Genomic DNA, 27,890 nt, shown 5'->3' on the forward strand with positions numbered 1-27,890 from the left:
CCAAAGGATGAGCAAATTCAAGATGTAGAAAACTAAACTAGGAAGGAAGAGAACTAAAAAACTAATTAGATGTTCAGTCATTTGACAATATTGACTAAGGGTCAACATCTGAAAAAGAGTGATTTGGGGATAAAAGTCTATTCAACATTATCCCGTGATGGGCATATCACAAGTCTTCAACAAGTGGTGCTTTTACTGGATGGTAATTAAGGTTTGTTTATTTCAAAAGTAATGAAAACTTTGGAGAACTAGGAAAAATGATAGAATTGCTGCAAACCTTGCTGGAGATACAGGCCAGCATGCTGTATTCTAAGAAAGAAACATCTCTTGTCTAATGCTTGAAGGTTTCTTTCTTCACTACATCCTTGTGCCCTAGTGTTTACACCTACTTTCAGTACTACATTCAGTGACTATGCAATCCATGGTTGCAGAGCTAGTTAAGATTTGAGTCACAGTTAGAATCCCAGGTCTCCTGAGTCCACGTCTACCATACTGCCTCAGTCCTCATTTTTAGGCAATTTTAGACTTAATAATAGTAATTAAAATATCCTACTAATTTGTGGAAACAGATGGAAATTTATACAAAAGAAGCAATTACACTTTATTACATTAAAATCAATGTTCTCTCTCTCTTTAGAGTCATTTAGCCACTAAAGACAATTTATTAATATCTGCACTTGTGAAAGAGTTAAATCACTAAAAATTTTTACTCAGAGTTGTAGGTGATTTGGTATGATACACTGTTTCAGAAGATCATTCACGTTAAAATACCATTTGCCACTTATTTAGTTGCTAATAACTTAGATTTCAATTTTCTAAAGTGTTATGTTCTGAGGTGATGAAATTCTGTATCTGGGCTGATACGGCATAACTGAGTACACACAACATTAAATCATAAAGGGACAGCTGTTAAAAATGCTTTATATTTTCACCAAGTACAAAGTAATCAGTGGTCATACCATTTTCATAGACCAAATGCTCATTACTCATTTGCTCATCCTGGAAAGAAAATGCTGGGGCGCTAACAACTCTGGCCTAAAAACATCCCCAAAGATTCTACTTAGACAATGATGTCATTACCAGTCAATAGACGTTTGATTTTTAAACTTGTGTTTCCTTACCTCATCTGGTGAGTCAATGTCCCGTTTACTACATTGAAGAGAAAATAGACAGTAAGAAATTCTTACTATTAGCATTACTGCTTTCTTTTAGCTAATTTTTTGAATCAATCTAATCACAAAAGAAGCAATTATGAATGAACTCAGTAATTGACAAAATGAAAAGCTTGCCAAGGCCCTGAAGAGCAGAGATGGTAGAGCTGGTCAGCACTTCCCATTTTGTCATCTCAGCTTTAAGGCTAGCCCAGTGCTTTCCCCATTCGCAAGATAAGTGAGTCAGGTAACCACAGCCAGGGCATCTGCCTGAGCCAGCCCTTCCATAGGCATGTCAGTGGCATAGTGACCCCGAAAGTCACTGACAAAGGGAAGTGGGTGTTTTTCGTGCTTCAGGTAATCTGTTGGGCTGTTTGGCTTTCTAGTTCCTTCATGAACAGAGTGGGGATAAGCTTCACTAATTTACTTTCTAGGTTACTGTGTTTAGAATCATCTGGTTAACCTCAGTCTACCCCCACTCATGAAAGTGCTCCCCAATTCACTCCCCCTCAGCGTCCTCCCTAAGCTGACCCCCACCAAAGATGCTAAACCCTGTTTTCATAACATGCCAATAGAGTAATAGGATATTAAGGTCTACATAAATGGTAAGATGTCTGTCCTGAAGGACGACCTCACAAGAATTTGCATTATTTTGATAAGGAACAGTCTTTTATGCTAAAGATTTAGTGGAAGAATTTCAGGCATCCAGAACTCACTGACGCAGCCTGGCTTTCCCGATTGCTTCAATAGAGCTCCACTGGGAACCCCTTAAACCACATTCATTAAGGCAGGCTGGCTTCTCCCCTGTACAAGGCAGTCTCAGAGCAAAATTGCTCTTCTTCAAGGCCAGTACACATCACGTGTGTGTATACATACATACATACACATACGTATGTATATATTTTCTAGATTCTCTATTTGGTTTACTTAATAGATTCTGTTGCTGTTTGTAAAACTTACTATGTAATGAAACTTAATATAATGAAGACAAATAAATGAATGTATATAAAATGCAATTATATACATATATAAAATATCCAACCCTAACAGAGCAGACCTGAAGACCTTTGTGGAAATCTCTCATTGCCAATAATGATGGTTGGGAATAGTCCTTAACACAGAAAAAGAACTACTTGCTGTGAGTTCTCCAGGGGCATTTGGCCAGGGCAGCTGCATTACAGCACTGAACTCTGGCTCGACAGCACCCAAGAAGCCTACTGTATCCCCAGCTCTGTAACCCATATTGTAATGGTTAGCACACAGTAGGTATTCAATGAATGTTTATGGAGTGGGTGAATTGTTTTTCTATGTTAAGATCACCACAATGACTTTTTGGCAGTAAGAAATTTTCACAAATGCTTAGGAAAACATCTTTCTTCCCATGGATACCTAAAAAAATGGTTGATATAAGACCTTGAGTTGAGAATAAGAAAAGTATCAAAATGTACCACTACCCCCTTATCTTTCTCCTTCCAACTCTTTCACAATCATTTCTTTACCCTAATTCCCAAACCCAAATTCTCTAGCCTTATGCCATTTTGAGTTTGAAAGGGGAAATGGAGTCACAGAGTCTCCAAGATAGAAGGGCCCTCAGGTCATCTACTTCACTATGCACCTGACCTAGAATTCCTCATTGCAACATAGCAGACCAGTGGTCATTTAGCCTTCCACGAAAGACTTCCTGGAAGAGGGAAACCTCCCACCTCTTGAAGCTTTCCAGTTCACTTCTGGACAGCTCTAATTGGTAGGAAATTGGCCTCTTTACAACTTCTACCCCTTGGTTTGAGTCCTGCCCTTTGAAGCCAAGAAGAACAAATAGAAACCTTCTGCATGGCTACCCTTTGCAAGTACTTGTACCCAGGTATTGCTTTCCTGCCCAGTCTTATTCAGGTTACACATTCCTGGTTCTTTGAGCTGATCCTCAGATGCCATGATCTTGAGGCCCTTTCACTACCATGATCACTCTTCAGCCTGCTCAGATGTGTTGCTCCAAATAGAAAACAGTACTCAGTGATATGACCAGGGAAGAGTACATGAGGAATATCACCTCCTTATTCCTGGAAACTATGCCATTTAATGTAGCCTAAGAACATGGGTTTAGAGCTGACAGGTCATTTAGGCCATCTCTCATTTTACATATGAATAATCTGAGGCCCATAGGAAAGGAAATGACTTGCTCAAAGTCACACAGGTAACATCAAATGTGGGTCCTGTGACTCCAAATCCCACTGCTTTCTACTTCATCACATTCCTGTATATCTCAGTACTCACACATAATATATACAAACATATGAAGGTGATGAGGTCAATCTTCATGTATGGATGGTGGGGATGTACATCTTTCTACAAAATCATATAATATGTAATATAATAAAGCTACTTAACAAATAGATATCAGACATCTCATGTTTCCAATACCTTCCTCCTATCTTCTGCAAATGCTCTAATAAGCAGTGATACAGGTCTGTGTTCTTGCGGCTCAGATCGGCAAGCAGTTCTCCAAAATATTTGGGGTCCAGTTTTTCAGGGCCATCCTCCTGAACAAACGTCACCTGAAGAAAAAAAAATCACAATTGAAGAGATTGCCTTTTTAAACTTCCAAAATGTTTGCATGACAAATGAAAAGCACTTCATTCATGTGACCAGCTCATTCTAACGTTTTTTTCTGACCCAAACCATGAAGCAAGGGCAAATTTGTGTTCTCAATGTATTTAAGACTTAGTGGTCTTGTGAATGTGAAATCTGAGCAATTTCTCTAAGAAATTCTAAAAGGAGTGATTTCCCATGGTGAACCAGCTTCATTACAAATCTATAAAGTGATGAGTGCCATCATTTGACTTGGTGACCCTTTGGGGAAAAAAATGCAGGAATCCCTGCTGTGACTTCTACTACATACATGCCCAAGGTAGTTTTAGTTGAACTTGAACCTTTGTGGTGAAAGCCAACCTGATTTGCTGGCTGATCTTACACTTAGATGATGTGAACTTACTCAAGCCAACGTTGCTTTTCTGTAAGTCGTGCTGGACTTATTACACTTCTCATTCAAACTGCATATCCAGGCAATTTGACATAAAGAAGAGGGGGTTCTGGGATAAGTTCAAAAGTACCTAAACCTCATGGATAACATTAGCTATCCTGAGTGTGCACAACGTGAAGAGACATTTCCCAGTACCCTGGATCAGAAACAAGTTGACTTCACATCTGAACATCTTTTTTCCATCTTACTGAAGACCTTCTATCCTCCTCTGGCTGGCAGGAGAGGAGGGCAGGAAGAAACACACTCAGGCATAAACTACATTTCCTTTGAAACCTGGGCTAAGACCAGCATCTTGACTACTAAAGGAGGGGATGTAATCTTCGGTTTTGTGGTGTTCTGCCCTGGGATTTTTTTCCCCCTTCAAGTATGTCCTGATTGAAAAGGAAAGAGTAGCCATGCTCCACTTCCTTTCCACTGCTTACTAAAGGCAGCTGGAGGAGCCTGAGTGAGCACAGGGAAACGAGCCAGTGTATGCCTGAGAATCACTACCATGTCCACTTTGGCCTCTATGGCCACTCTGAATTTGAGCAAGGATGGAAAAAAATTTGCTTCTTTTGGTGGTTACTAAATCACCTATCCTCAGTTTCAATACTAGGGTACTCACCAGGGCAAGAAGAAGCAGAAAATCTGAATAAGCTTAGGACTTATTTTTTTTAAAACCTGGCTGGATTTCTCTTTACTGAAGGATGGATAAAGAGCAAGAAAACTGAACTAATGGCATTTCCTCATACCAAGGGAGAACATGCACAAAGTAGAATTTCACAGTATATTACCTCAATACAATCCTTGCTCATTTTGCTCAACTCACATTTGGGGAACGCTGAGGGAAAAATTAATTTGGTTCCCAAACTGGTGGCTGGAAGAACTATGTTTTCATCTGAAGTCTATGGCAAGATAAGGGAGAAATTTCCCAACCTTCTGCCTTGATGTGCCTTGTCAAAAATTTTCATCACAGTCATTCTGATTTTCTCATTTACCACAACCATGTTTGCCTTGTTGCTTTTCGGAAGGTAAATGATCGTTTATTACTTCAACCAGTAAAAGCTGAGTGCCCCTCACCAGCTGACAACTTCCTGGAGTCTCCTTTGTTCTGTGACTAGAGTGAGCTGAGCCAGACTCCATTATCATCCCAGCTTTGGATCTTGGACATCAAGCTCAGTCACATTAACAACACAAGAATACACCAGAGTGACTTGGCTGCAGAACAGCTATCTCCACAGAGATCACTTTTCCCTAACAAAAAGCTGTAAAGGCCAATAAAGAATTTCTGTCCTTGTGTCAATAATAACGGCTGCTTTAGTCAGATCACCATGACCATAACATGTGGCCCAATAAGGAAGCACCCTGCTTCTGACTATCCCACTGTGCAACAGGAACCTCCAACTATTCAGTTCAACAAAGATCTGGGGCCTAATTCCTTTAGCTGATACATAACCCAATACCACAGTGACCTCCATCTCAGGCTACTGTACCTTCCTCCCCAATCTCAACATTCTATTATCCTCTACTCTAAGAAGCTCTTGTGGCCTTGTCCTATGGCCACCCATATGCTTTGGGAAGCTCGAACCCTGGATGAGTATCCTACCCTATATCTGCCTCCTTCACTGCTGTTGTCATCTCCACCCTCCCGCTAATTGTCAATCTCTCCCTTGCTGCATACAAAAACGCCTATCCTTAAAAAAAAGTCCCTTACTTAATCTGATTCTCCACATGGGTTCTTCTTATTTTGCTCCCCTCCCTCTTCCTAGTCCTTGAAAAAGCCATCTGGACAGCTGGGTGCCTCCTCTTTAAACATTTTCCTGAAATGGCTTCTCCCAAGTTAGCAGAGATCTCTTAACTGCCACATGGAATGGGTTTTTCTCTGCTTCCTGTGGTCTCCCTCCACAGCCTTTCCCTCTGGGACTCTCTCCTCACTAGGTTTCCACAGTATTGCTCCTCTGGTTTTCTCTGCACCTTCTGACCACTCCTTATCAGGCTCTTGGTGCTAGAACTGTGGGGGTCTCTCAGTGTTTTGTTTGGGTGCCTTCTCTTCTTCCATATTGTCTAACTTGGTGATCTCATCAGCTCTTCCCCCCCCCCCCCCAAGTTCTCTTAGCTTTATGCAGATGATTTTAAAATCTCCATATCTAGCTGTAGGCTCTGCCCTGGGCTCAGTCAGGCAAGACCCCAACTGGCTCTCCTGGGCACATCTCAAGCCCAGTATATCCAAAACAGAACTCCTTCTCCTCCGACCTTCCCATCTTCCACACTTTCCTGTTGCTATCAAGGTCACCACCACCCTCTCAGAAACCTTAGTGTCGGCCCTTCACTGCCCACTTGCATTTACTCCACATATCTAATCTGTTGCTAAGGCTTGACTTTTCCGTCTTCAAAACACATCTCCTTATCTCTCCTCTCCACTCGCGAAACCTGTGCCTTGGCCTCCTCCCCTTGCTCCTGAAATAGACTTCTGTTTGGCCTCCCTGCCTGGGGTCTCTCTCCCACCTCCTCAATAACCTGGGGGAGCTTCCCATTACCTCCAGGATCAAATGCACAGGCCTGATGGGCATCTGCAGCCTGGCCACTTCCAAACTTTCCAGTCTTCTATTTTCCTCTCACTTCATGCTGGTGACACTTCTACCCCTCCAGCCTCCTCCTCTGATTGGCTAGCTCATCCTGAAAATCTCCACTGGAAGAAGCCCCTACAACAGCCATGTTTGGTCAAAATAGAGGTCAACTCATGACACCCTGGACTCCACACACACACACACACACACACACACACACACACACACACACACACAGCCACACTCAACTTTCCCAGCTCTTTCTATGGTGGTGTCTTCCCGTTAGAATGTAAGTTCTTTGAGGGGGAGTGGCTTACTTTTTGATTGTATTTACTTGGTACAGCGCCCAGCAACCAGTGAGCACTATCTGTCCATGGAGCTCCATGCACTCTTCGAAGCAGCCATGACAGCCTGCTCGCTGTTCCACATCATTCCCTCTCCTGACTCCTTGCCCTAGAACTCTCCCCCATGCCTGGGCCTTTCCTGGGAATGTTCCCTCCTACTCTCAACATACACACTGTTACTGCCTTCCCCTGACCCTGCACATAACTTGGCTCTCCTATCACAATGGGAAGTACTTAGGAAATGTTTGTTGACTTAACTACTCATTTGTTGCTGAATGGAGCTGGAGGAGATCACACAATCTGGTGACTGAATGCTGGGCTCTCCCCTGGGCTCTCTCTGCAGCATGCCAATCCTTTCACATTGTTGTTCAGTTGTGTCCCACCCTTTGTGACCCCATTTGAGATTTTCCTGGCAAAGATGCTGGAGTGGTTTGTCATTTCCTTCTCCAGCTCATTTTTACAGATGAGGAAACTGAGGCAAAAAGGGTGACGCGACTCCCCCAGGGTCACACAGCTAGGAAGTGTCTGAGGACACATTTTAACTCGGGTCTTCCTGACTCCAGGCCCAGCACTCTATCTACTGCAGTACTACCTAGCTGCCCTAGTCCTTTTTATTTATCTTCAGCTAATTCCCCATTCCTCTCTGCCTCTCCTACTCCTCTCAGCTGAGGATCTTACCTCTTGCTTTACTGAGAAAAATGACCATGCACCCTAAGCTCCCTCTTTTCTCCTACTCTTCATCTCACAACTCCTAGACAGGAGGCAATGTAGTGGAGCAGAAAAAATGGCTCCAGAGTGCTAGGACAAAGTTCAAAGCCGTCCCAATCTCAGCAGGTCTCTGGGCTGGACTGATAGCCTGTAAGGCACCTTCCAGCTCCATGCTCTCCTCTCCAGTCCTCCTCCCATGATCCCATGTTCTCCTATATTTTGTGCCAAGCCGCTCACCCCACTGTCATCTCCCTAATCTTCAGCCTCTCCCTACCTGCTGTCTACAAACAATCCCATCCATAAAAACCAACAAATCTTAACGAGTTCCTGCCACAGCCTTATCTTATTTCTCACCTCCTTGTCTCAAACCCCTAGAAAAAATAGTCTCTATTTATTGCCTCTTATTGTAATGAAATGTAATTTCCCAATTACATTTGAGTGTGGTTTGAACTGCACTTTTGGGGGGAGTGTTGTGGGCTTACATGTTAGACATTTCTGGTATAGTGGATAATAGAGGCCTAGACTTCAAAACAGGAAGACCTGAGTTCAAATTATGCCTTAGACATTTAATAGTGGAATGACCCCTAAGTTCTATCAGCCTTCAGTTTGCTCATCTGTAAAATGGAGATGATAATAATAACACCTCCCTCTCAGCCTGGCTGTAAGGATCAAATGAGACTGTAAAACACTTTGCAAACTTTAAACACTACGCAGAGTTTACCAACTGTTATTCCTTTCTTCCCAACTTTCAATGGGCTTCTGACCTGATAGCTCAACTGAAACAGTCTTCTCCAAAGAACTCTTAATTGACAGATCTCATGGCCTTGTCTCAATCATCATTCATCTTGATCTCTCTGCTATATTTGAGGCCTTGACCTCTACAATATTTTCTCTCTCTCCTGCGTTTTCTTGATATTGCAGTCTCTTGGCTGCTTTCTTTATCAGTCATATCATATTCCCCAAGTGCAGGAGGCTCTGACCATTTCTTCCTATACCACTTCATTTGGTGATCTCATCAGCTCCCACGGGTTCCCAATGATCATCTCTCTGCAAATGATTCCTGGGTCTCCACATCCAGCTCCAGTCTTTCTCCTGAGCTCCTGTCCCACCATCCCCAAATGTCCTCTGGACATTTCAAGGTGGATGTCCAGTTGACATCTCAAACTCAACATGTACAAGGCAGAAGTCATTATCTTTCCTGACAAACCCATACCTCTTCTCGACCAAGGTAACACCATCTTCCTTTCTCCCAGATTTGCAACCACAGCATCATCCTCAATTCCTCATTCTCTCTATGTGACCCTACATAGCTAACTGTTTGCAAAATCTTGCCTTTTCTACTTCTCCTATGATCTCTTGTATCTGTCCCCTTCTTTTTTACTCACACAACCTCTACCTCATCACCTCTTTCCTGGACTGTTAAAATAGTCTTTTAATCAGTCTCCCTATGTCTTCAATTTATCTTCCCTCACACAGCTGCCAAAGTGATTTTCTCATCTGACCATGTCACTTCCCTATTGAACTCCAATGGCTCCCTACTGCCACTAGGAACAAAAATAAACTGCTTGGCTTCATGACCTGCCACAACCTACCTTCTGGCCTTACTAGACATTATTTCTCTTTCTACACTCTAACTCCAGAACCTAGCCCAATGAAACTCCATTTCTAGACACTGTGCTTTTGCATGATGGGAATGTGTTCCCTTCTCATCTCTACCCCTTAGAAGTCTTTGTTGCCTTCAAAACTCTTAGTTCAAGGAACAACTTCTACATGAATCTTTTTTTGTTTTTTCATCTGCTTAATGCCCCCCAAAAAAGACATATTTATCCCATGTACAGTTTGTGTCTGCTTATGTATATGCATGTTTTCCCAGTAAATGTAGCTTTCTTAATGAAGTTGTGGCCAAAGGGACACGATGCCCCCCCTTCTTATTTTGCAACACAAATAGCAACCTGTGGAATCGTTGGAATCATTCCATTTAGAGTATCACAGTGAGCTGGCTCATTTGCGTAGCTGCTTAGGTAATGAAAGAAAGTCTTAAACAACAGGATCCTAATGGAACACCCAGCACACCTCACCTCTCTGAGATGCCTAACTGAAAAACATCCTCCTTGATACTACTGTTGTCCCGCATGCTTCCTGCAACATCTACCACTCTGATGTAAGTAGAGAGGGTCATGGGCTAGCAAAAGCTGGGCCTTTGAAGACCAAGCTCCAGAATAAGAACATCTGCTTTCTTGACACTCACAAAAAAGTGCACATATGTGTGTGCATATAAACATTACATTACATTAGTATATGTATATACATACGTATATTCTCTAAGATCTTAAAAGACATTTCAATAGCCAAAACACATTATACATAAAGATATTTTTCCTTAGCTACTAAAAGTTCACTAAATGATGTGATACCAGTGAAGGTACATTCCTATCATGGATAATCATAACTTAAAATCTGAAAATCATTTTCAAAGATAAGCTCCTTGTTGTAAAATGTACAAAGTGAAACTGTGCAATGCTAGACTGAGGGAACGGCGTTCCGCGTCCTCTTCCACTCCATCATATGGCACATAGGAAACAAAATGGTAGGCAGTATTGGGGGTGTAAGCTCAGTTCTATGTGGACAGTTTCAGGCAGGTAAAGGTGAGGACTTCTAAACCTTAGAGTTCTCATGAGGCCCCCCAGGGAACAGCTGGGAATTGAGGTGTGAGACCTGGGCTATCTTGTGCATTTCTGCCTCTTCCCCTTGGGAAACTTGCTGGGGAGAGCATCCCCGCCCTCGAGATTAATCCACAGTCTGAGCACACCTATTGTTGTCTAACAGGCACGGTATTCAGGTGCAAACTATGCGGTGAGAGAGCTTAAGTAGGGTCAGGAAAGCCTGAAGGCGCTCTTAGCGCTGAGGGGCCCTTAGAGGACAGAAGGCCCCTCTTCCCTCTCCCCTCTCCCCTCTCCCCTCTCCCCTCTCCCCTCTTCCCTCTTCCTCTCCCGCTTCCATTCTCTTACTGTAAGATCTTTGCCTCCTTGGGAGATTGCTCTCTCCTCAGGAAGAATTCCCCCTGCACATGTAACCAAGACCCTGAATAAAGCCTAACCCTTGTTTGACTCTGGAAAGTCTCTTCTCTCATACGTTTATCCGGTTTGGCCAGCCGAAGACCTGTGATAGGTAAGGTAAGACTCAGGTAGCCCTTAGGCCCCTAGGGCTGACAAGGCAGGAGAAGAGCTGGCAGAAGCCATTGGTGGGGATGCTCCAGTGAGCAAACCCTCTCATTCTTCAATGTTTTGATCACTTGCACTTACACCTGAGGCTCAAACCTGTGAGACTGTGTGAAGTGTGATCCATCACACAAGCATTAAGCTTCTGCTATGTGCCTGGCCCTGTGCTGTGCTCTGGAACCAACTCATTAATCTTACCTGCTCATGGGTTTGCTGTGATCCACTGTAGCACAGTTCATTTCCAGTATTTGTAGCAATTGAATTACTTCCTGTGATGACTTGGGTTTGCTGGGTGGAATGGGATGGTTGGCAGAGCTGAGCCTGGACGATCTGGGGCTGCTGCACAACATGATGTTGGCACTGAATCTGGGGGTAGCATTCCTAAGGCACAACCCAAAAACATCATGGAGAAACTACATTACAAAATCACGGTGGATCCTTTCTGAATTCACATCCACACACGTGCACACACGCACATACACATGAGAATAGACACTACTTTTTTTACATTTTAACCAAATGATACAATATTTTCCAAAGGACTTTGCAGAGAAACCAGAATGGTAATTGATGTTCTAGTAAATGGAATATTCTACTTAACTAAGAGTTAGTAGATATATAGATATCAATATATCAGTCAATTTTCAAAACCAGAAAGCAGTAACATGCTTAATACTGAGGTTTCAGTGAATGTAATTTAATCTTTTTGACGTGCTGAAAGGGAACTTAATGACCTCCTAGTGCCTCTGACATCCTGATCTCTGACCTCTGATCAGTTGGTCCTATCCAACAGAATGTCACGGACTCTTTTAAGTTTAGAGGGACAAAGTAAAGGAGCCTGGAGAAGGGGTTGCCAAGTGGGCAAGACCTCAGGCTCCAGAGGAGGCCAAACATGTTGGATGTGATGGGTTTCTCTTCCAGCCCTGAAATTCACACATGGGGCAGGTAGTCTTCCTCCACCATTCCTCCAGGGTGTCTACCTTTGTCTCCAGTGGCTCCCTATTGCCTACAGGAAGCAAATACAAAATGCTGCCTGGCATTCAAAGCTCTTCATAGCCTAGCTCCCACCTACCTTTTCAGTCTTCTTATACCTTACTCCTCTCAGCTCTTTGCATGTTCCCTATGACTGGAGCACTCTCTCTCTTCTGCTTGACTACTGACCTCCTTGGTTTCCTTCAAATCTCAGCTAAAATCCCACCTTCTACATGAAGCATTCCCTGACCCCTTTTAATTCCAGCTCTTTCCCTCTTAATTATTTCCCAATTATCCTTTCTATAACTTGCTATAGGTGGCCTAGTGGATAGAGTGTCAGGCCTAGAGTTGGGAAGACTCATCTTCTGAGTTCAAATCTATCCTCAGACATTGACTAGCTGTGTGACCCTAGGCAGGTCACTTCACCCTATCTGCCTCAGTTTCCTCATCTGTAAAATGAGTTGGAGAAGGAAATGGCAAACCACCCCAGTATCTTTGACAAGAAAACCCCAAATGGGGTCACGGGGAGTTGGGTATGACTGAACAACAAAAACAGCTTGCTTTGTATAGATTTGTTTGTTATATCATCTCTCCCATTAGACAGCAAGCCCCTTGAGGGCAGGGACTATCTTTAAACTTGAATTTGTATACTCAGAAATAAGCATTTAATGAATGCTTGTTGGATGACTGAATGACATATCTTGTAGAAAGGAGTCTTGGTCAGGGGTAGATTGGACAAGATTCTGAGATTCTGCTTACTGCTCCTGGGCTCTTTCAGGAGTCTGAGGTGAATCTATCCTGACCTAACACTATGGCATTATGAAAATTACTTTTAGGAATAAGTACTTCATCTCCTCAGTCTGTTTACTTGTGATCTGTCTCTTTTTCATAAATGACAGTACAAAACATGAAGCCATTCAAATTATCTGTACATTCCAGTTACTTGTTTTCAAGATGAATTTCAATTTGCAATATTTATCTTGTTGCTGCTCTGCTTTGAACGGAGGTGGTTCAATAACAGGCTTTATTTACAGGAGGAAAGGATAAGAGAGTATGTGTAGAGGGATAAGGTGTAAAAAGGCTATGAAGGTAGGAAGGTCATGAAGTACTTGAAAAGTCAGATTTTAAATTTGATCCAGAGGCTATAGGGAGTTCACTGAATAAACATGGTGAGGTCTGCATCTGTGGAAAATCACTGTGACAGCAGAGGGGAGGAAGGGAGCAGGCAGAGACTTGAGGCAGGGAGACCAATGAAAAAGAAGGCCTCTGTGACAGTTTTGGCGTGGGGTGATAAAAGGCCTGCACCAGGGAGGTGTCACCATCAGAGAAGGAAAGAGAGGAGCAAATACAAGAGATGCTATGAAGGAAGGAAGAGCTAACATAGTGACTGGGAGAGCGCAGGTGCTCTTGACAACAATAAGGAATTTTGGAAAAGGACAAAGTCTAGAGGGAAAGATAATGAGTTCAGTTTGTGACATTCAGTCTGAAATGTTCAACGGACAGTTGGAGATCTGAGACTGGAGGTCAGGAGAGAAGCTAAAGATGGACAAATATATCTGAGAATCATTGGATCCATGGGACATAAAAAGATCACCAAGTGAATAAGTATAGAGAAGGGAAGAGGGCCAAAGGAAAAGCCTTGGAGAATGCCCTGCATCCTACCAAAGGCCTTCAGACACTAGATTATGCCAAGGGACGTTCTGCTAATCAGAAAGGGCCCTCAATCTGTGGTGAGACTGAACCCCAAGATGCTGTTTTTCCTGAATAAGCCATGTGTATGCCTTAATCAGGAAGCAAATGAGGGAACGTTGGAAATATTATAATAAAAGAAGGCAAGGCAGAACACAGCATATTTCTGAACAGTCTTTCTGCATTGATGTTCATACATATTATCATTTAGCAGATGGTAGTTTCAGCAGCATCCTAACAGACCCACCATCTGGAGTGGTACTGAGACTCCCTTAGCTTACTTGGCCTCTGAACCATTTGCTCACACCACTCAATCTTAACAGCTTTGCAGCTTGAAATCTCACATTAGAGTTCTACAAACTTGGGTGTGTAAGTAAAATGATATTTGGAGTTCACCACCAAACCAATTTTCAGAGCACAATGGGCACAAGAGACCATGGTTGTTTCTTTAATGATAGTAAGGACGTAGATCCCCAAATTATGTGAAGAAACAATTGCTGATTTTTTTTTTGCAGCTGGCCCTTGAAGTATAGAGATTTCTTTCCTCCTGTTCTATGGAATAGACCTGTTTGAACAGCTCTCATCTCACTACAAAGAGATCCACTCAAGTTCCCTGCTCACCAGCATCCCCTACTTACAGATCTTTCTCTTAGGAATTAGGACTACAGTAAGCCAATCATAGGTACTTACAGTAATCACTCCTAAATTATCTCTTAGCTTATTTACCTAATCTTCTGGGAAAGTCCTAAATCTCCAAAAGCCAATTAAATTACGAATAAAGGGGGAAAAAGGCATCCAAATGGCTCCGACCCAACTGTAGCATTCTGGTTGCACCACAGAAAACAATACATCACATGTGCAATCTTGTCTTCAAAAGATGGCATGGAAGAAGTTGTGCCATCTGTCTGAAACAAATAAAGATGTAAAGACACAGGCAGGAAGTGTGTCTCACCTATGTCTTCCTATTTGAAATGGGTGAGGATAATAAGGCTCAGTTTTCTATGAGGCCAAAAGGGACATTAGGGATCAAATGAGGAAAACGAAAAGCCCACTAGGTTAAGGGACTTGCCCAAGGCCACATAAGTAGTAAGTATAGAAACCTGATTTAAACTCCAATCTTCTGATTCCAAAGTCCAGGTTTCCTTCCACTGCACCCCGATGCACTATTGTGTGAAATGCCATTAGCCCCAATAGCAACTAAGCAGCAGATCCCACACTTGCACTTGGGCTTCCTGACCAAAGGGCTCAGCTTTCCTACAATTGTACCGCCAAATGGCAGCTCTGTTCTCTGAATTGCTGACATTTTCCTTCAATCCCTAATCAGACAGCAGATATCATTTCCTTTTTGCTTTGCTTTCCTGTGCTTTCAGTTATTTTTCATAAAGAATAATATGGCACATATTGAAAATGGGACCACTTAAAAATCATGTGGAAAAAGGTATTCAGCACAGTGGGGAGGGGGTCAACAAGAGGGCAAGGACAAGGAGAGATCAGCACTAATGGAGGGAGCTCCCACAATGAGGAGATCACAGACCTACTTAAGTACAGTGATTCAAAGGAGGAAAAAAGCCTAAGGAACTTGGCTTTCTAAACAGACCAGAATCTGATGATTGGGATGTATCTGATACCACTTATTTCAATCAATATTGGTTGATCTCTGAGTGAGTGGGTGACTCTATGCTATTCTAGCAACTCAGCAAAATTCATACATCTCAGATTCTTCTTGTGGGAAAAAGAGAGAGAAGCAGGCTTAGTGATTGACAGCAGCATCCCAGGGATCTGGAACTGGTGGAATGAGCACACTTAGGGAAGCATCCCAGGCTCACCAAGCTTCTCATCAATGACTTCCACTCGGCAGGCACAAAACTACGAGGGATCAATGACACACTGACTTAAAAGTCAACTGACACAAGCGAAAATGCTGAGTTGAAAGTACTAAGATGCAAATGAATGGGAATAAATGGTAAAATCTTACACAGGCTCAATAATTTAAGCCTCAGAAATAGAAGATGGGGGAGGCAGAGTCAGCAACCGGGATGAAAAAGCTCTGGGCATTCTGATGCAATCTGAGTCAACAGTGTCATACAGCAGCCAAAAATGCTCATGCAATCTCTGGCTACATTTGGGTCTAGGTGCCACAATTGAAAGGAAACTAATAAGATGAAGAGCACCTAGACAAAGGTAATTGGAATAGTGAAGGGCATCGAGTCTCTGCAATAGGAAACTGACTGAAGGAACTGGGGGTGGTGAGCACTGAGAAGACTCAGAGGGGCCAAGAAAGCTATCTTCAAGTTATCTGAAGGGCCATCATGCAAAAAAAGGATTGGAATTCCTATAATCAATGGATCTTAGAATTTGACAGTTCGATGGGATCCCATCTAATACAACGCAGTTGTGAAAGGAGTTCAAAACCCTCTAAGAAGGGGGGGGGGGGGCGGGAGTGGGTTTTGGTGAGGGAGATGACTTGTTCTGCCTGGTACCAGAGGGCAGAACTGGAAGCAATGGGGGAAAGCAGGAGAGATGGAAAATTGGACTTAGTCTCTAGAAAAATCTTCTAACAATTAGCAGCACACCAAATTAGAATGGGCTACCTCAAGTGGTAGTGGGTTTGGCCTCCCTGGAGGTCTGTGTCAGTGTTCAAGCAGAGGCTAGAAGACCATTTATTGGTTTTGTTGAAATGGATATTCTTTTTTGTGCATGAGTTAGACTAGGTGGCTGCTAAGGTCAAAATTCAGCAATTCCGGTCCATCTCATGCCAGGTTAGCCCAGAGCAATAAGCCTAAATTAGTTTCATCTCTCTGAAGAGGTTCATAATTCTAAAGTCTCAGTGTGAAAAATAAAACATCTTACCTGATCAGGATTTAGCTTCTCAACTTTTCTTACTGTCTTTTCATAAATGACGTTATTTCCGGGGAAAAAATGGCCTCCTCTTAGAAATGGGGACAGTGGCTCCTGTAAGGATAAAGAAGATCATGATTTCTTTTAGAAAGTCATTCTCAGGGGTGCTTTGGTTGAGCACATACTACAGACATTTGATAGTAAAAGTAGAGTGGTGTCACACAAAGACCTAGAGAAAATCACAGCAAGGCACCCCCTTTTTCCCCCATGAGGGTCCCCACATCTCTCCTCTGTTCCACTATGGATGACAGAGGTATTTGTAAACAGATGCTATTTGTTTCTCTCCTGAAGGCGAGATCTAATGAGTTTCCTTCTAGCTGGAGCACTATAAGGTCAGCTTCATTTAAACTGGATTCCCAGGCAGGTTTCTATGCAAACAATCTATGGGGAAATGCAGAACAAATGCAATTCAGCAGCACCTGGCAGACCTTCTCTGGATCTGGGTGCCCTCTAAATACCCTCTGACATTATAATTCTCATCTGAGCACATGTTTCTAATCCTGAGACTAGAGGGAAACCATTATAGCTCCAAATGGAATTGCTGTAGATTAGAGAAGGCCTTACATGTCAACCAATGAAAGAAGCAGTGACTTATACGCCCAGGGCATGACAGAGATCAGGGAATCAGGCAGAGGAGAGAAAAAAATGGAAGACTCTATTGTTGGACTGGTTTTCATAGGAACCTGTACTTGAGCTATAATGGGGGGAGGGGGGAGTGGGGAGTGCAGGAAGCAGGAGAGACTGGATTTGTTCTTTATTTCTTTAACATAGGAGAAAGGCCAAGAAAATTGGGGTAGCAAGGGTGGAAAAAGGGTAACGTGGGGCAATGTAGAATTCAGTGGCCAGCCCCAACAGACAGTGGCAATGCCAGTTTAGCAAACACTTTTGTGATTGGATCTTTTAAAAATTCTGGGGGCAGATTTGATTGGTGCAATGGAAAGAACCCTGGGTTTGGCCCCTAAGTTCAAATCCTGGCTCTGCTACACCAACTGTGTGACCTTGGGCAAGTTGCTTCTCATCTCTGGGTCTCAGTTTCCTCATCTATAAAATCAAAAGGCATCAGTAAAACTCAGAAAATACCAATAAATTGAGGAAGTTGATCTAGGTCCAGGGTTCTTAACCTGGGGTCTGGATCCTTAAGGAGGCTGTGGATGGATTTCAGGGGGTCCATGAATTTAAAGAGGAAAAACTACAGCTTTACTTCAGTACAATTGGTTTCCCTTTGCTAAACAAAAAGTCATAATATTGTACTCTGAATTCAAGGAACAAGTCTACCAGAAGCCAATTTTACTTAATTTAACATTAATATTCAAACATTTCTAGTGTAGAGACATGCTCAAATTGGCACTGCCTTCCCTAACCCTCAGACAGTTCCCTCTCCTCCAAGATGATTTGAGTTAACATTTATAGGAATCTGGAATAAGAAAAGGCTATCATATATTAAAATACATTTGGGGATGAATATTCCATAGTTGCTGTTTCATTCTTTCTTTGCCCATTTCACTGAAGGACTAAAAAGCTCCTCCTCCCAGGGCTCAAAGTATCATTCCTTCCTAAACAGAGAATGGTGAGTTAGAGTCCATTTGCTTTGGGGGGATGGAAAAGGCTGACATTTTGGAAAGGCCTTGATCCACCTTTAGAAGAGGGAAGGGGGAAGTCTGGAAATGTCTTTCACACATGAGAAATATTTAATTCTTAATATTTCTGGGGAAACTAAAAAGGGTTTTAATGTATGCTTCCATACTTTGTAATCCTATACATTTTATTTTAAGCATTCAAAAACATTATTTTAAGAAGGGGCACATAATATATTTTGCATGACTGCATATTTATCATTTATATCACATTACTTGCCTTTCCATGAGGGGGAAGGGAGGGAGGGAATTTGGAACTCGATATTTTTAAAAATTGAATGTTAAAAATTGTTTTTATATGTAATTGGGGAAAAAAATAAAATATTGAATGACTATTTTTTTAAAGAAAGCAAATCCCCCCAATTTTTTTTTTAAAAAGGGTTTTAGACTTCACCAGACCAAAAGAAAGCTTAAGAAGCCCTGACCTAGATGGTCTCAAAGGTCGCTGTAGGCTTCCGTGGATGTCTGGTTCAGTTCACTGAAGGAGGGTGCCTGAATAGCATAGAAGGAACCACTGGGTGCTAATGAGGAAAGCTATGCGGCCCCAAGCTAAATTGCTTTGCTCCTCACACATGCCTGATTTCTCCTTGTGCTGACTGAGAAACAATCACTGTTACTTCCTTTTTTGATACTAATATATGACATCTGAAGGTACATTGGAAAATACATTCTAATAAGTTTGATTTCTTAAAGTCATTCTGATAGGACAGCTCCTTCAGTATTTCTCTTAAAATTTTACAACATATTGAAACAATACCCCAACAGAGCCTTTCTAAGACATGAAATTGCCAGATACATGTCATCTTATTCTTTTGACAACCTGTATTCTCTTAAGGACATTAAAAGGTGCCCTCCAAGATTAGGAGAATTTCTTGCTATAAAAAGATTAGTTTTCAGTCTCCCCTGTGAACCAGAGACTGGGAAAGGGAGAGGGAAAGGCACTGGCTGGGTGATTTCATGAGTACAGGAACAGCCAGGTGAGACAATATTTGTAACTCTTGAAACATTTCAGTATGTGGGTACTGGGTGGGAGTACACACACACACACATGCACACACACACACACACATACATAGAGACAGAGTGCACAGAGTGAATTGAAGAGGATGGGATCATATCTTAAAAAAAATGAAATCAAGCAGTGAGAGAGAAATATATTGGGAGGAGAAAGGGAGAAGTTATATGGGGCAAATTATCTCTCATAAAAGAGGCAAGCAAAAGACTTATTAGTGGTGGGATAAAGAGGGGAGGCAAGAGAAAAACATGAGGTCTACTCTCATCACATTCCACTAAAGGAAAGAATATAATGCACACTCATTTTGATAGGAAAACCTATCTCATAATACAGGAGAGTGGGGGACAGGGGCACAAGCAGGGTGGAGGGGAGGATGGAGGGGAGGGCATGGGGAGGAGAATGCAATCCGAGGTTGACACTCATGGGGAGGGAAAGGACCATAAGAAAATAGAAGTAATGGGGGACAGGATAGGATGGAGGGAAATATAGTTAGTCCTATACAACATAACCAGTATGGAAATCGTTTGCAAAACTAAACAGATATGGCCTATATTGAATTGCCTGTCTTCCAAGGGGAAGGGGTGGAGAGGGAGGGAGCTAAAGAAGTTGGAACTCAAAAGTGTTAGGACCAAATGTAATGTTCTTACCACTGGGTAACAAGAAATACAGGTTAAGGGGTCAAGAAAGCTATCTGGCCCTACAGGACAAAAGAGAAGACGGAGACAAGGGCAGGGAGGGAGGATAGAGGAGAGAGCAGATAGGTCACAGGGGCAATTAGAAAGCTCGGGTTTGGGGGGGGAGGGGATAAAAGGGGAGAAAATTTGTAACCCAAAATTGTGTGAAAATAAATGTTAAAAGTTAAATAAAAAAAAAAAAGAAAAAGAAAAAATACTCTAAATCACTGTTGATTAGAGAGATGCAAATCAAAACAACTCTGAGGTACCACATCACACCTATCAGATTGGCTAACATGACAAAACAGGAAGAGGATAAATGTTGGAGAAGATGTGGGAGAGTTGGAACACTGATTCATTGTTGGTGGAGCTGTGAGATGATCCAACAATTCTGGAGAGCAATTTGGAACTATGCCTAAAGGGCTATAAACATGTGCATATCCTTTGACCCAGCAATACTGCTTCTAGAGCTGTATCCCAAAGAGATCAAAAAGATTGGAAAAGGTCTCACATGTACAAAAATATTTATAGCAGCTGTCTTTGTGGTGGCCAAGAACTGAAAATCAAGGAGATGCTCATCAATTGTGGAATGGCTGAACAAGTTGTGGTATATGAATGTAATGGAATACTATTGTGTTATAAGAAAAGACGGACAGTCAGACTTCAGAAAAACCTGGAAAGACTTATATAAACTGATGCTGAGTGAAATGAACAGAACCAGGAGAACATTTCACACAGTAACAGCCACAGTGTGCCAGGACTGTTTTTGATAGACTTAGCCCTTTGTAGCAATGCAAGGAGTTAAAACATTCCCAAAGGACTCATGATGCAAAATGTCATCCACATCCAGAGAAAGAACTATGGAGTCGGAGTGCAGAATGAAGCAGACTATTTTCTCCTTTGTTATGTTTTGGTTTTCTCGTGGTTTCTCCCATTTGTCCTAATTCTTCTCTACAACATGACTAATATGAAAATGTGTTGAATAGGAATGCAATGTGTATAACCCTTATAAGATTGCATGCTGTCTTAGGGAGGGAGGGGAAGAAAATTTGGAACTTATGGAAGTGATTGTTGAGAACTGAAAACAAACAAATTAATAAATTTGGGGAAAAAATAGTTTAATGCCACAAAAATAGCAAAAAAAAAAATCCCATTAACTCTTCACACTGATGTGTCTAACAGCTGACCCAAATAGGCAGTGTGGTGGCAGAAAACATTGGCCTACTGACAGTCAGGAAGCCTGGATCCTAGTCTGGGCTGTGATCAACTTGCTTTGTGACCTTGTACCTGTCACTTTCCCTTCTTAGTTCCTAGAGCCAGAGGATCAAACTAAAGGGGAGGAATATTCTCTGATTCCAATGGCGACATGAGGCCACACTTCTGGGTCAAACAATCTAAGCAGAAGTCTTCCATTTCTCAATGTATATATTTGAACTTGTGCCAGATCCATCCTGAAAATTAACAGGTATTCTCTATGATGGCAGATTATTATTACTTTAATTGCTAGCTTTAGGAATTCTGGCAGAGGCTCTCAAAATACTATCATACTATATCTAAGAAAGTAAAACTGGTTTGTTTCATCCTTAAGTACTCTCCAGTGGGAGGGCCCAAACATTTCCTTGGTTTTTGACTCTAAAATCAAACTGAAATCCTGAAATCACTTAAGCAAAGTAAACACAACTGGTCAGGAAGGGAAGAACAGGGGCAAAATGTGAATCAGGAGTGGGGAAAACATGACCAGTGGAACGAAAATTTGCTGTAATGGCAGAAGGAGAAATAAAGATTAGAAAAGCTAAAAATGTAAAAGGAGAAAGTTACATTTTGGAGGGTCAACTTATATTGTAATTAAACTAGAATATTCTCCCAAGAATTTTAAAACATCAGTCTCAAAAGGAATTGTTTTTAATAAATAAAATGGAGAATATCTTTAGACTGGATTTTCAAGTTGTCTTGCAAAATCATATCATTTTTACCTACAAAATATGCAAGCTGAAATTTCTGTCATCTTCCATGAATGTGTGAAGTTGAGAAGGCTCTCTCAGCCCTCTGTTCCATGTCTCCCCATTGCCACTGCCATTACCTCCTAAGTTAACATACACATTCGCAATGAAGGTTTTTTGCAGAAAGGAACTGATTTTTCACATACAGTATTCACTTATACAAATAGCTCCATTCCTATAAGATAGGGGTGGGAATGGGACGGGAGGGAATCAAGTGCCTGCACATCTTGCCCCACTTCCATCCTTCACCTGCACTAACCTTCCAGAGTCTCATCGTTATTTACTCAACCATAAGTACTACACAAGAATGAGTCCTAGAAACAAGAAAAATCCAGAATACCTACTATATCTCCCTTCCCTGTGTTTCTGTCAAATGGAACAATTACTCAAATTCCTAAAAGCTACTATTTACAAAAACTGATTAAACACAAGGAATTCCACTGAAGATCATGTAAGAGAGACAGGTTGGGGAGTTACAAGCCCTAGGCTCAAATCCTGAATCTGTCATCAGTCACTGACTCTGTGTGACCTTGGGCAGGTCACTTAACCCCTCTGGGCCCCAATTTCCTTGACTTTTGGACATCAAGGCTGCAGCTCTAAGTCTGTGGTCCTATGATTTATGAGATCTCAATGGTCCTGTCTACAAAGAGCCCTCATATCCCCATTGCCCAGTTCCCACTGAGGCAGAGATGCTGATCCCTACAGAGCCACCTCTGCTGAAGATAATATCCCAGAGCCCCTCTCCACTGTTCGAACCCTTGAAGCAACTACCCTTCTGGTAAGAGTTCCTCTGACCCACCATCACTCCCAAGGGTCCTCAGAGTCCCCAGGGCTTGGTCATCTGTTCTGCTCCTTTCCCTGTCAACGTTACCCAACCTTTCCAAAGTACAACATGACCTGGCCCTCCCATGAACTGCCCATGAACAAGAACCCCCAGTCAGAATGTGAGCTCCGTGAAGGCAGGGACCATCTTATTTTCTTGTTTGTATTACCAGAGTTTAGCACACTCACTTCAGATGTAATGCTTTTACATTCCATATTGTGTTCAGCTCTGAGCACATTTAAAGAGAGACCTTCTGGGAAATTTAGGAGACATCCTTCAAGGTGTTGCACATTCAGAGGAGGGTGAGAAGACCAGAAACCATGTCATACAAAGATCCCTTAACCTGGAGTCAAGAAACCTTGAGGGGCACAAGATAAGGCCGTGTACAATCTGGCAGCATAGGGACTGAAGATGCCACAGGATTTAGCTCCTGAAGCTGAATTTTCACCATGCCTGGACTGCTCTCCTTCCTCATCTCCACCGCATGAGTTCCCTGAGTTCCTTCCTTCGAGTACCAGCCAAAATCCCACCTCTTACATGAAGCTGTTCCTCCTTAATGCTAGCACCTTCTCTCTGACATTACCTCCAACTCATTTCAAACGAATCATATTTGTACAGTTGTTTTCCTGTTGTTACTGCACCTCCACCCCCCTGGATTGGTTTTTGCCCTTCTTTATATCCCCAGCACTTAGCAGAGTGCCTGGTATACAGTGGGTGCTTAATAAATGCTTGGTGACTCCACCTGAATTTGGAGTCAGGAGACCCCTGGGTTAAAATTCCTAGGAGAGCTTCTCCACAAAGGTGGGGTATGTTGCAGAAAGGTGGTGGGGTGGACTGGCTGTCGTTTGGAGGTCCCTTCTATCTGAGATTCTGGGATTTCTTGCTTTCACCACTACTTCCTGAGGCAGTCCAATCAGCGTTTGGACAGCTCTACCGCATTAAGTCTGAATTTGCCTCTTTGCAATAGTTCCCCCATTAGACAATAAGATAGAGTGTTTCCTGAGTCAAGTTTCAGGTTTGGTGCTTACAGACCTATGACAATGGAGAAGGAACCTGAAAACTTGGGCCATCACGTTTCCCTGAAGAGGTGGAGTTGTCTAAGAAAACCAAACAAAAATCCAAACTAGCCAGTGGTTATCAGAGTTAACACTGACCTCAACATTCAAAGCTGTGGCCTCCACCACCCCCACCCTTCAGCTACCACCAGTAGTTGCAAGTTCCAGGCTGCCCTGGCGTGAAAAAAGAGAGAAGGAAAGGATGAAACTGGCAGGCAGAAGGAGAAAGGTCAGCACCAACCCCAGCCAGGGATGATGTCCTCTTTAACCCTTTGAATACCTTTGCAAGAAAAAAATAATTACATTGACTTTTTTGAGAGTAAGGACAGAGACTGTTTCATACAACAGCAGAACCCAGTAAAATGAAGTACAAAGCAAAGATTGTGGCATTCTTGTCTACATCACCTCTGCCCTCAGCACAGGTAACTGTGACCTTATAAGCAGTCCCCAAAGAATATATCTTCCTGTAGCATAGGCACTATTTTAGAGAGTTTTTAGTGGGTGTAGGGGGAGGTTGATGTGGAGGAATGAGAGAAGAATTGTGGAAAATATTTTTTCTTGCTTTTCCTCTCACAGTAAAGGGAGAAAATAATAGCAGGGAAAGACATGATGGGAAATTTAATGTTTTAAACTGGCCAGCAAAGACAGTGAGACACTTTGAACATTTTTCTCTTTTGTAGATCAAATCTTAACAGGCAACTGGGATGGACTCAGAAAACAGCCTGATTCCTAATGTACCGATAGCATTTTTATTGTAAGGTGTGTTCCTCTATCATCCTCCTCACTGGTTTAGTGTCTGCACTGGTTTCTGTCGTAGTTGGGTGGGGCATGACTTGGAACCTTAGAAACCTTTGCAACTCAAGCATTTCTGTGCTACTGGAAACTGCATATGACTCAGAATATGGATGGAATATGGCAGTAACCCTGATCAAAAGCACATTTCCTATGATGCAAGAGATCTAGTTGCTAATTCACTCTTTTTTTTGCTCATATTATTGACCTCAAAGGAATTATACAAAATAACACAATTCTGTGTGGTTTGACTTACCTGATCAGGATTTTGTACTATATATCTCCTTATGGTGGTCTGAGGGTAAGTAGTCACTTTCACTGTTGGAGAATGGAGATCCTGGGAACAGGGAAGGGCAGAAGAGAGAAAAAGATAAAAAGGCACATAAAATCATAAAGTGATTCAGTGGCCTGGAGTCACCAGTACTTATCAGTTGAACTTTGGAGTACTCAGAAGGGATGGCATGCAAGGATTTAGTCTCCATGATGGAGTTGAATACAAATCAATTTCATCAGCACTTGCTGAACATGTGATCAATGAATGCTTCACTAGAGAAGTGGTACAACTTCAGGTTGAGGTTGACTCAGTTAACTTCTCAATAAAGTTCATTCCCACCCTCAAGATGTTTGATGGGTTTAAGACATATTTTTGAGGCATTTTTACTAGCAAATCTCATTTTGTAAGTGTTCATCAGAGCAACAGAGATTTTCTGGATAGGTGACCAGGACTAACTAGCTTTAATCAATACTGTTTGTGATTCTTCAGTCCCCTCTTTGTCAGCACCCTTTCCACAATTCTCCCCAGGTCCAGTGTTGTCCTGTTACCCTCTGGTTGTCCAGGGCTGACTTCTGTGACTCCACACCTAGGCCTGACCACTTTAGGTCATGTCCCCTACTTTTTTCAATATTCCAAGGATGACTGATTTTCTTGGAGTGAATATATAGGCCTTAAACTAGAGGTGTTGAACTGTGATTGATGATGATCCCTACAGGTCACATATTAACTTCATAAACTACAAATTAACATTGTCTAGGCTGTATTGTATTTTTATTTATTTTGTTAAATATCTCCCTTGTTGTTCAGTCATTTTCAGCTGTATCCAAGTCTTCCTGACACCATTTGGGGTTTTCTGGGCAGAGATAGTGAGTGATTTGCCATTTCCTTCTCCAGCTCATTTTACAGATGAGGAGACAGAGGTAAACAGGGTTAAGTGACTTGCCCAGGATCATGCAGCTAGTAAGGGTCTGAGACCAGACTGAACTCATGAAGATGAGTCTTCTTGACTCTAAGCCTGGCACCCTATCCACTGTGCCACCTAGCTACCCCAAACATTTCCCAGTGACATTTTAAACTAGTTCTGGATTTACTCTGCAGTTTTGAAGGTATGTGGCCTGCAGTCCAAGTGTGATACCTCTGCCTTAGAAGACGTTGTTCATGAGTTGGGTGGGATGAGTTTGTGGCGAGCTTCTCTGGTCTATAGATGATGGCCATATAGTCTGTCACCAAACCTAGCTATTCTTGAAGATTCTTAGCTCAAAATATTGCATAGTATTGCACTTTCCCCTCCCTGCTAAAAAAGAAAACAACAAATAATTTTCTATGTCTCATTCTCACAGGTTCGACTCTTTAATGGGTGCTAGGTTAGCCATGCTAACATGTTACTTGTCCCAGAAAATGTAGATTTTAGAAAGAAAGGGTGGCACAATGGACTGAAAGGTATAATTAGCCAGGATCAAAACCCAGCTCTGCCACTTCTTAGGATGATCTGGGCCTCAAGTGTGTCATCTGTAGACTAATGTCTGGGCCTGACTACTTTGCAAGGCTGAAAAGCTCAAATAAAATATTGTATAGAAGGTAATCTATAATCATAAAGTGTCATGAAAATGTAAATTATTTATTAATAAGAGAGTCTGGGAGGACATACAAAGCCTTAAATCATTATGTTCTTAATACCTGTAAGTAAGAATTTCGAGTACATTCAAGGTCAGGAGGGGGAAGATCCTTTATGTGGTCCTCAAATCATAGCACCTTGGCAGCCCTCACCTCTGGCTTGGGTTCACCCATGCCCTGTAAGTTAGTCTTCAAAATTAGAATGTTCTAGTACAACACTGTGGCTTTAAAAGTGTTTGACTTCATAGTCAAAAAAAATTCTCCAGTGATCTCTGCTTCTAAGTTTTCAGAGATTAGCATCTGGTTCATGCTCAGATCAAGAACATTTGAATAAAATTACAAGGCCCAGAGTCTAAAAAAATGACTCTGCTATTGGAGGCTAGTTGACATTTTAATGCCAATTTAAAATCCAATGCATAGCACTAACACCTAGAAGAGAAACTCCTTTTGACCAGGGCATATTTCATTCTCTGTACTGTGATCCCTGGCACGAGGGCGGTGCTTAATAAATGTTTGGTGATTAATTGTTCCTTTAGACTGTTAATACTAACTCAGAGGTAAACCACAATTCCAGAAGACTCAGGATACACAGAATGAAGAATGAGACAAATGATTTTTGAACATGACCAATGCAGAAATTTGTTTTGATTGACTATACAAGTTTATAATGCGTTTTATTTTTGTGTGTTTACAATTGAGGGAGGAGAATTGAGAGGGAGGGTGAGAAGGAACATTCTGGCTGATTAAAACAAAACATATTTTTAAAATACTAACTTAGGTGAGCTGCATCACCTCGGCCACTAAGTTTCTGGAGATGAACGAAAATTTTTTTTTGTGGGCTGGAAGGAGGTAAAAAGATGAGTTCATTTACCTGTTCGATATTATGGGTGACATGCAGAGTACTGGGGACACAAGTAGCTACTTTTAATGTTGGAGAATGGAGCTCCTGTAAAGAGAAATAGACAGAGATCAGGCATTGTTTCTGGCACGCTTCCTGAACTCAGATGCTTTGCCCCAATAATAAGATAGCACTAGCTTCGGGAAGGTTTGCATGGAAATGCAATTTGCTCGAGCTGTCAGGGACCGTCCAATTTATCATTTTGGTTTCAGTTTTTCTCTTTAGAGTTTTGTTAATATTGCCTAAGTCATTGGTGGCCCTCAAACAAAGGTAATGTGACTACTTGTCAAGCTACACTGAAAAGGTGATTTTTTTTCAGGAACAAACTGGCCTCTGAAAACCCTTCCAACCCAAATTCTATGACATGAGACCCAATAATTCCTGTGCATCACACTACAGCCCAACTGTCTCATCTGCTTCACCATCTCGTGGCTGGCATTGTGGGATAGCTAAAGACAAGAGCTCGAAATTCAGCCTTAGGAAGCATGCCCTTGAAAGCAGCCTCCAAGAATTGCTAGTCATTATACCTTGGGCAAGTCCTCTTCCTT

The 27,890-nt window shown here is 42.1% G+C and overlaps 1 protein-coding gene across 1 annotated transcript in view; it reads right to left on the reverse strand.

Moving 5' to 3' along the window:
• POF1B (POF1B actin binding protein) overlaps positions 1-27,890 on the reverse strand; it is a 54,634-nt gene that overhangs the window by 8,362 nt on the left and 18,382 nt on the right. Inside the window, exons 2-7 of the mRNA XM_072627186.1 lie at positions 27,316-27,390; positions 24,813-24,893; positions 16,516-16,617; positions 11,203-11,385; positions 3,570-3,703; positions 1,122-1,149 (exon numbers count right to left, since the gene is read on the reverse strand). Coding sequence (XP_072483287.1) covers positions 1,122-1,149; positions 3,570-3,703; positions 11,203-11,385; positions 16,516-16,617; positions 24,813-24,893; positions 27,316-27,390 — 603 coding nt within the window. The remainder of the gene's footprint in view (positions 1-1,121; positions 1,150-3,569; positions 3,704-11,202; positions 11,386-16,515; positions 16,618-24,812; positions 24,894-27,315; positions 27,391-27,890) is intronic.

The sequence above is a fragment of the Notamacropus eugenii genome, chromosome X (assembly GCF_028372415.1).
Source record: "Notamacropus eugenii isolate mMacEug1 chromosome X, mMacEug1.pri_v2, whole genome shotgun sequence".
Taxonomy (NCBI): domain Eukaryota; kingdom Metazoa; phylum Chordata; class Mammalia; order Diprotodontia; family Macropodidae; genus Notamacropus; species Notamacropus eugenii.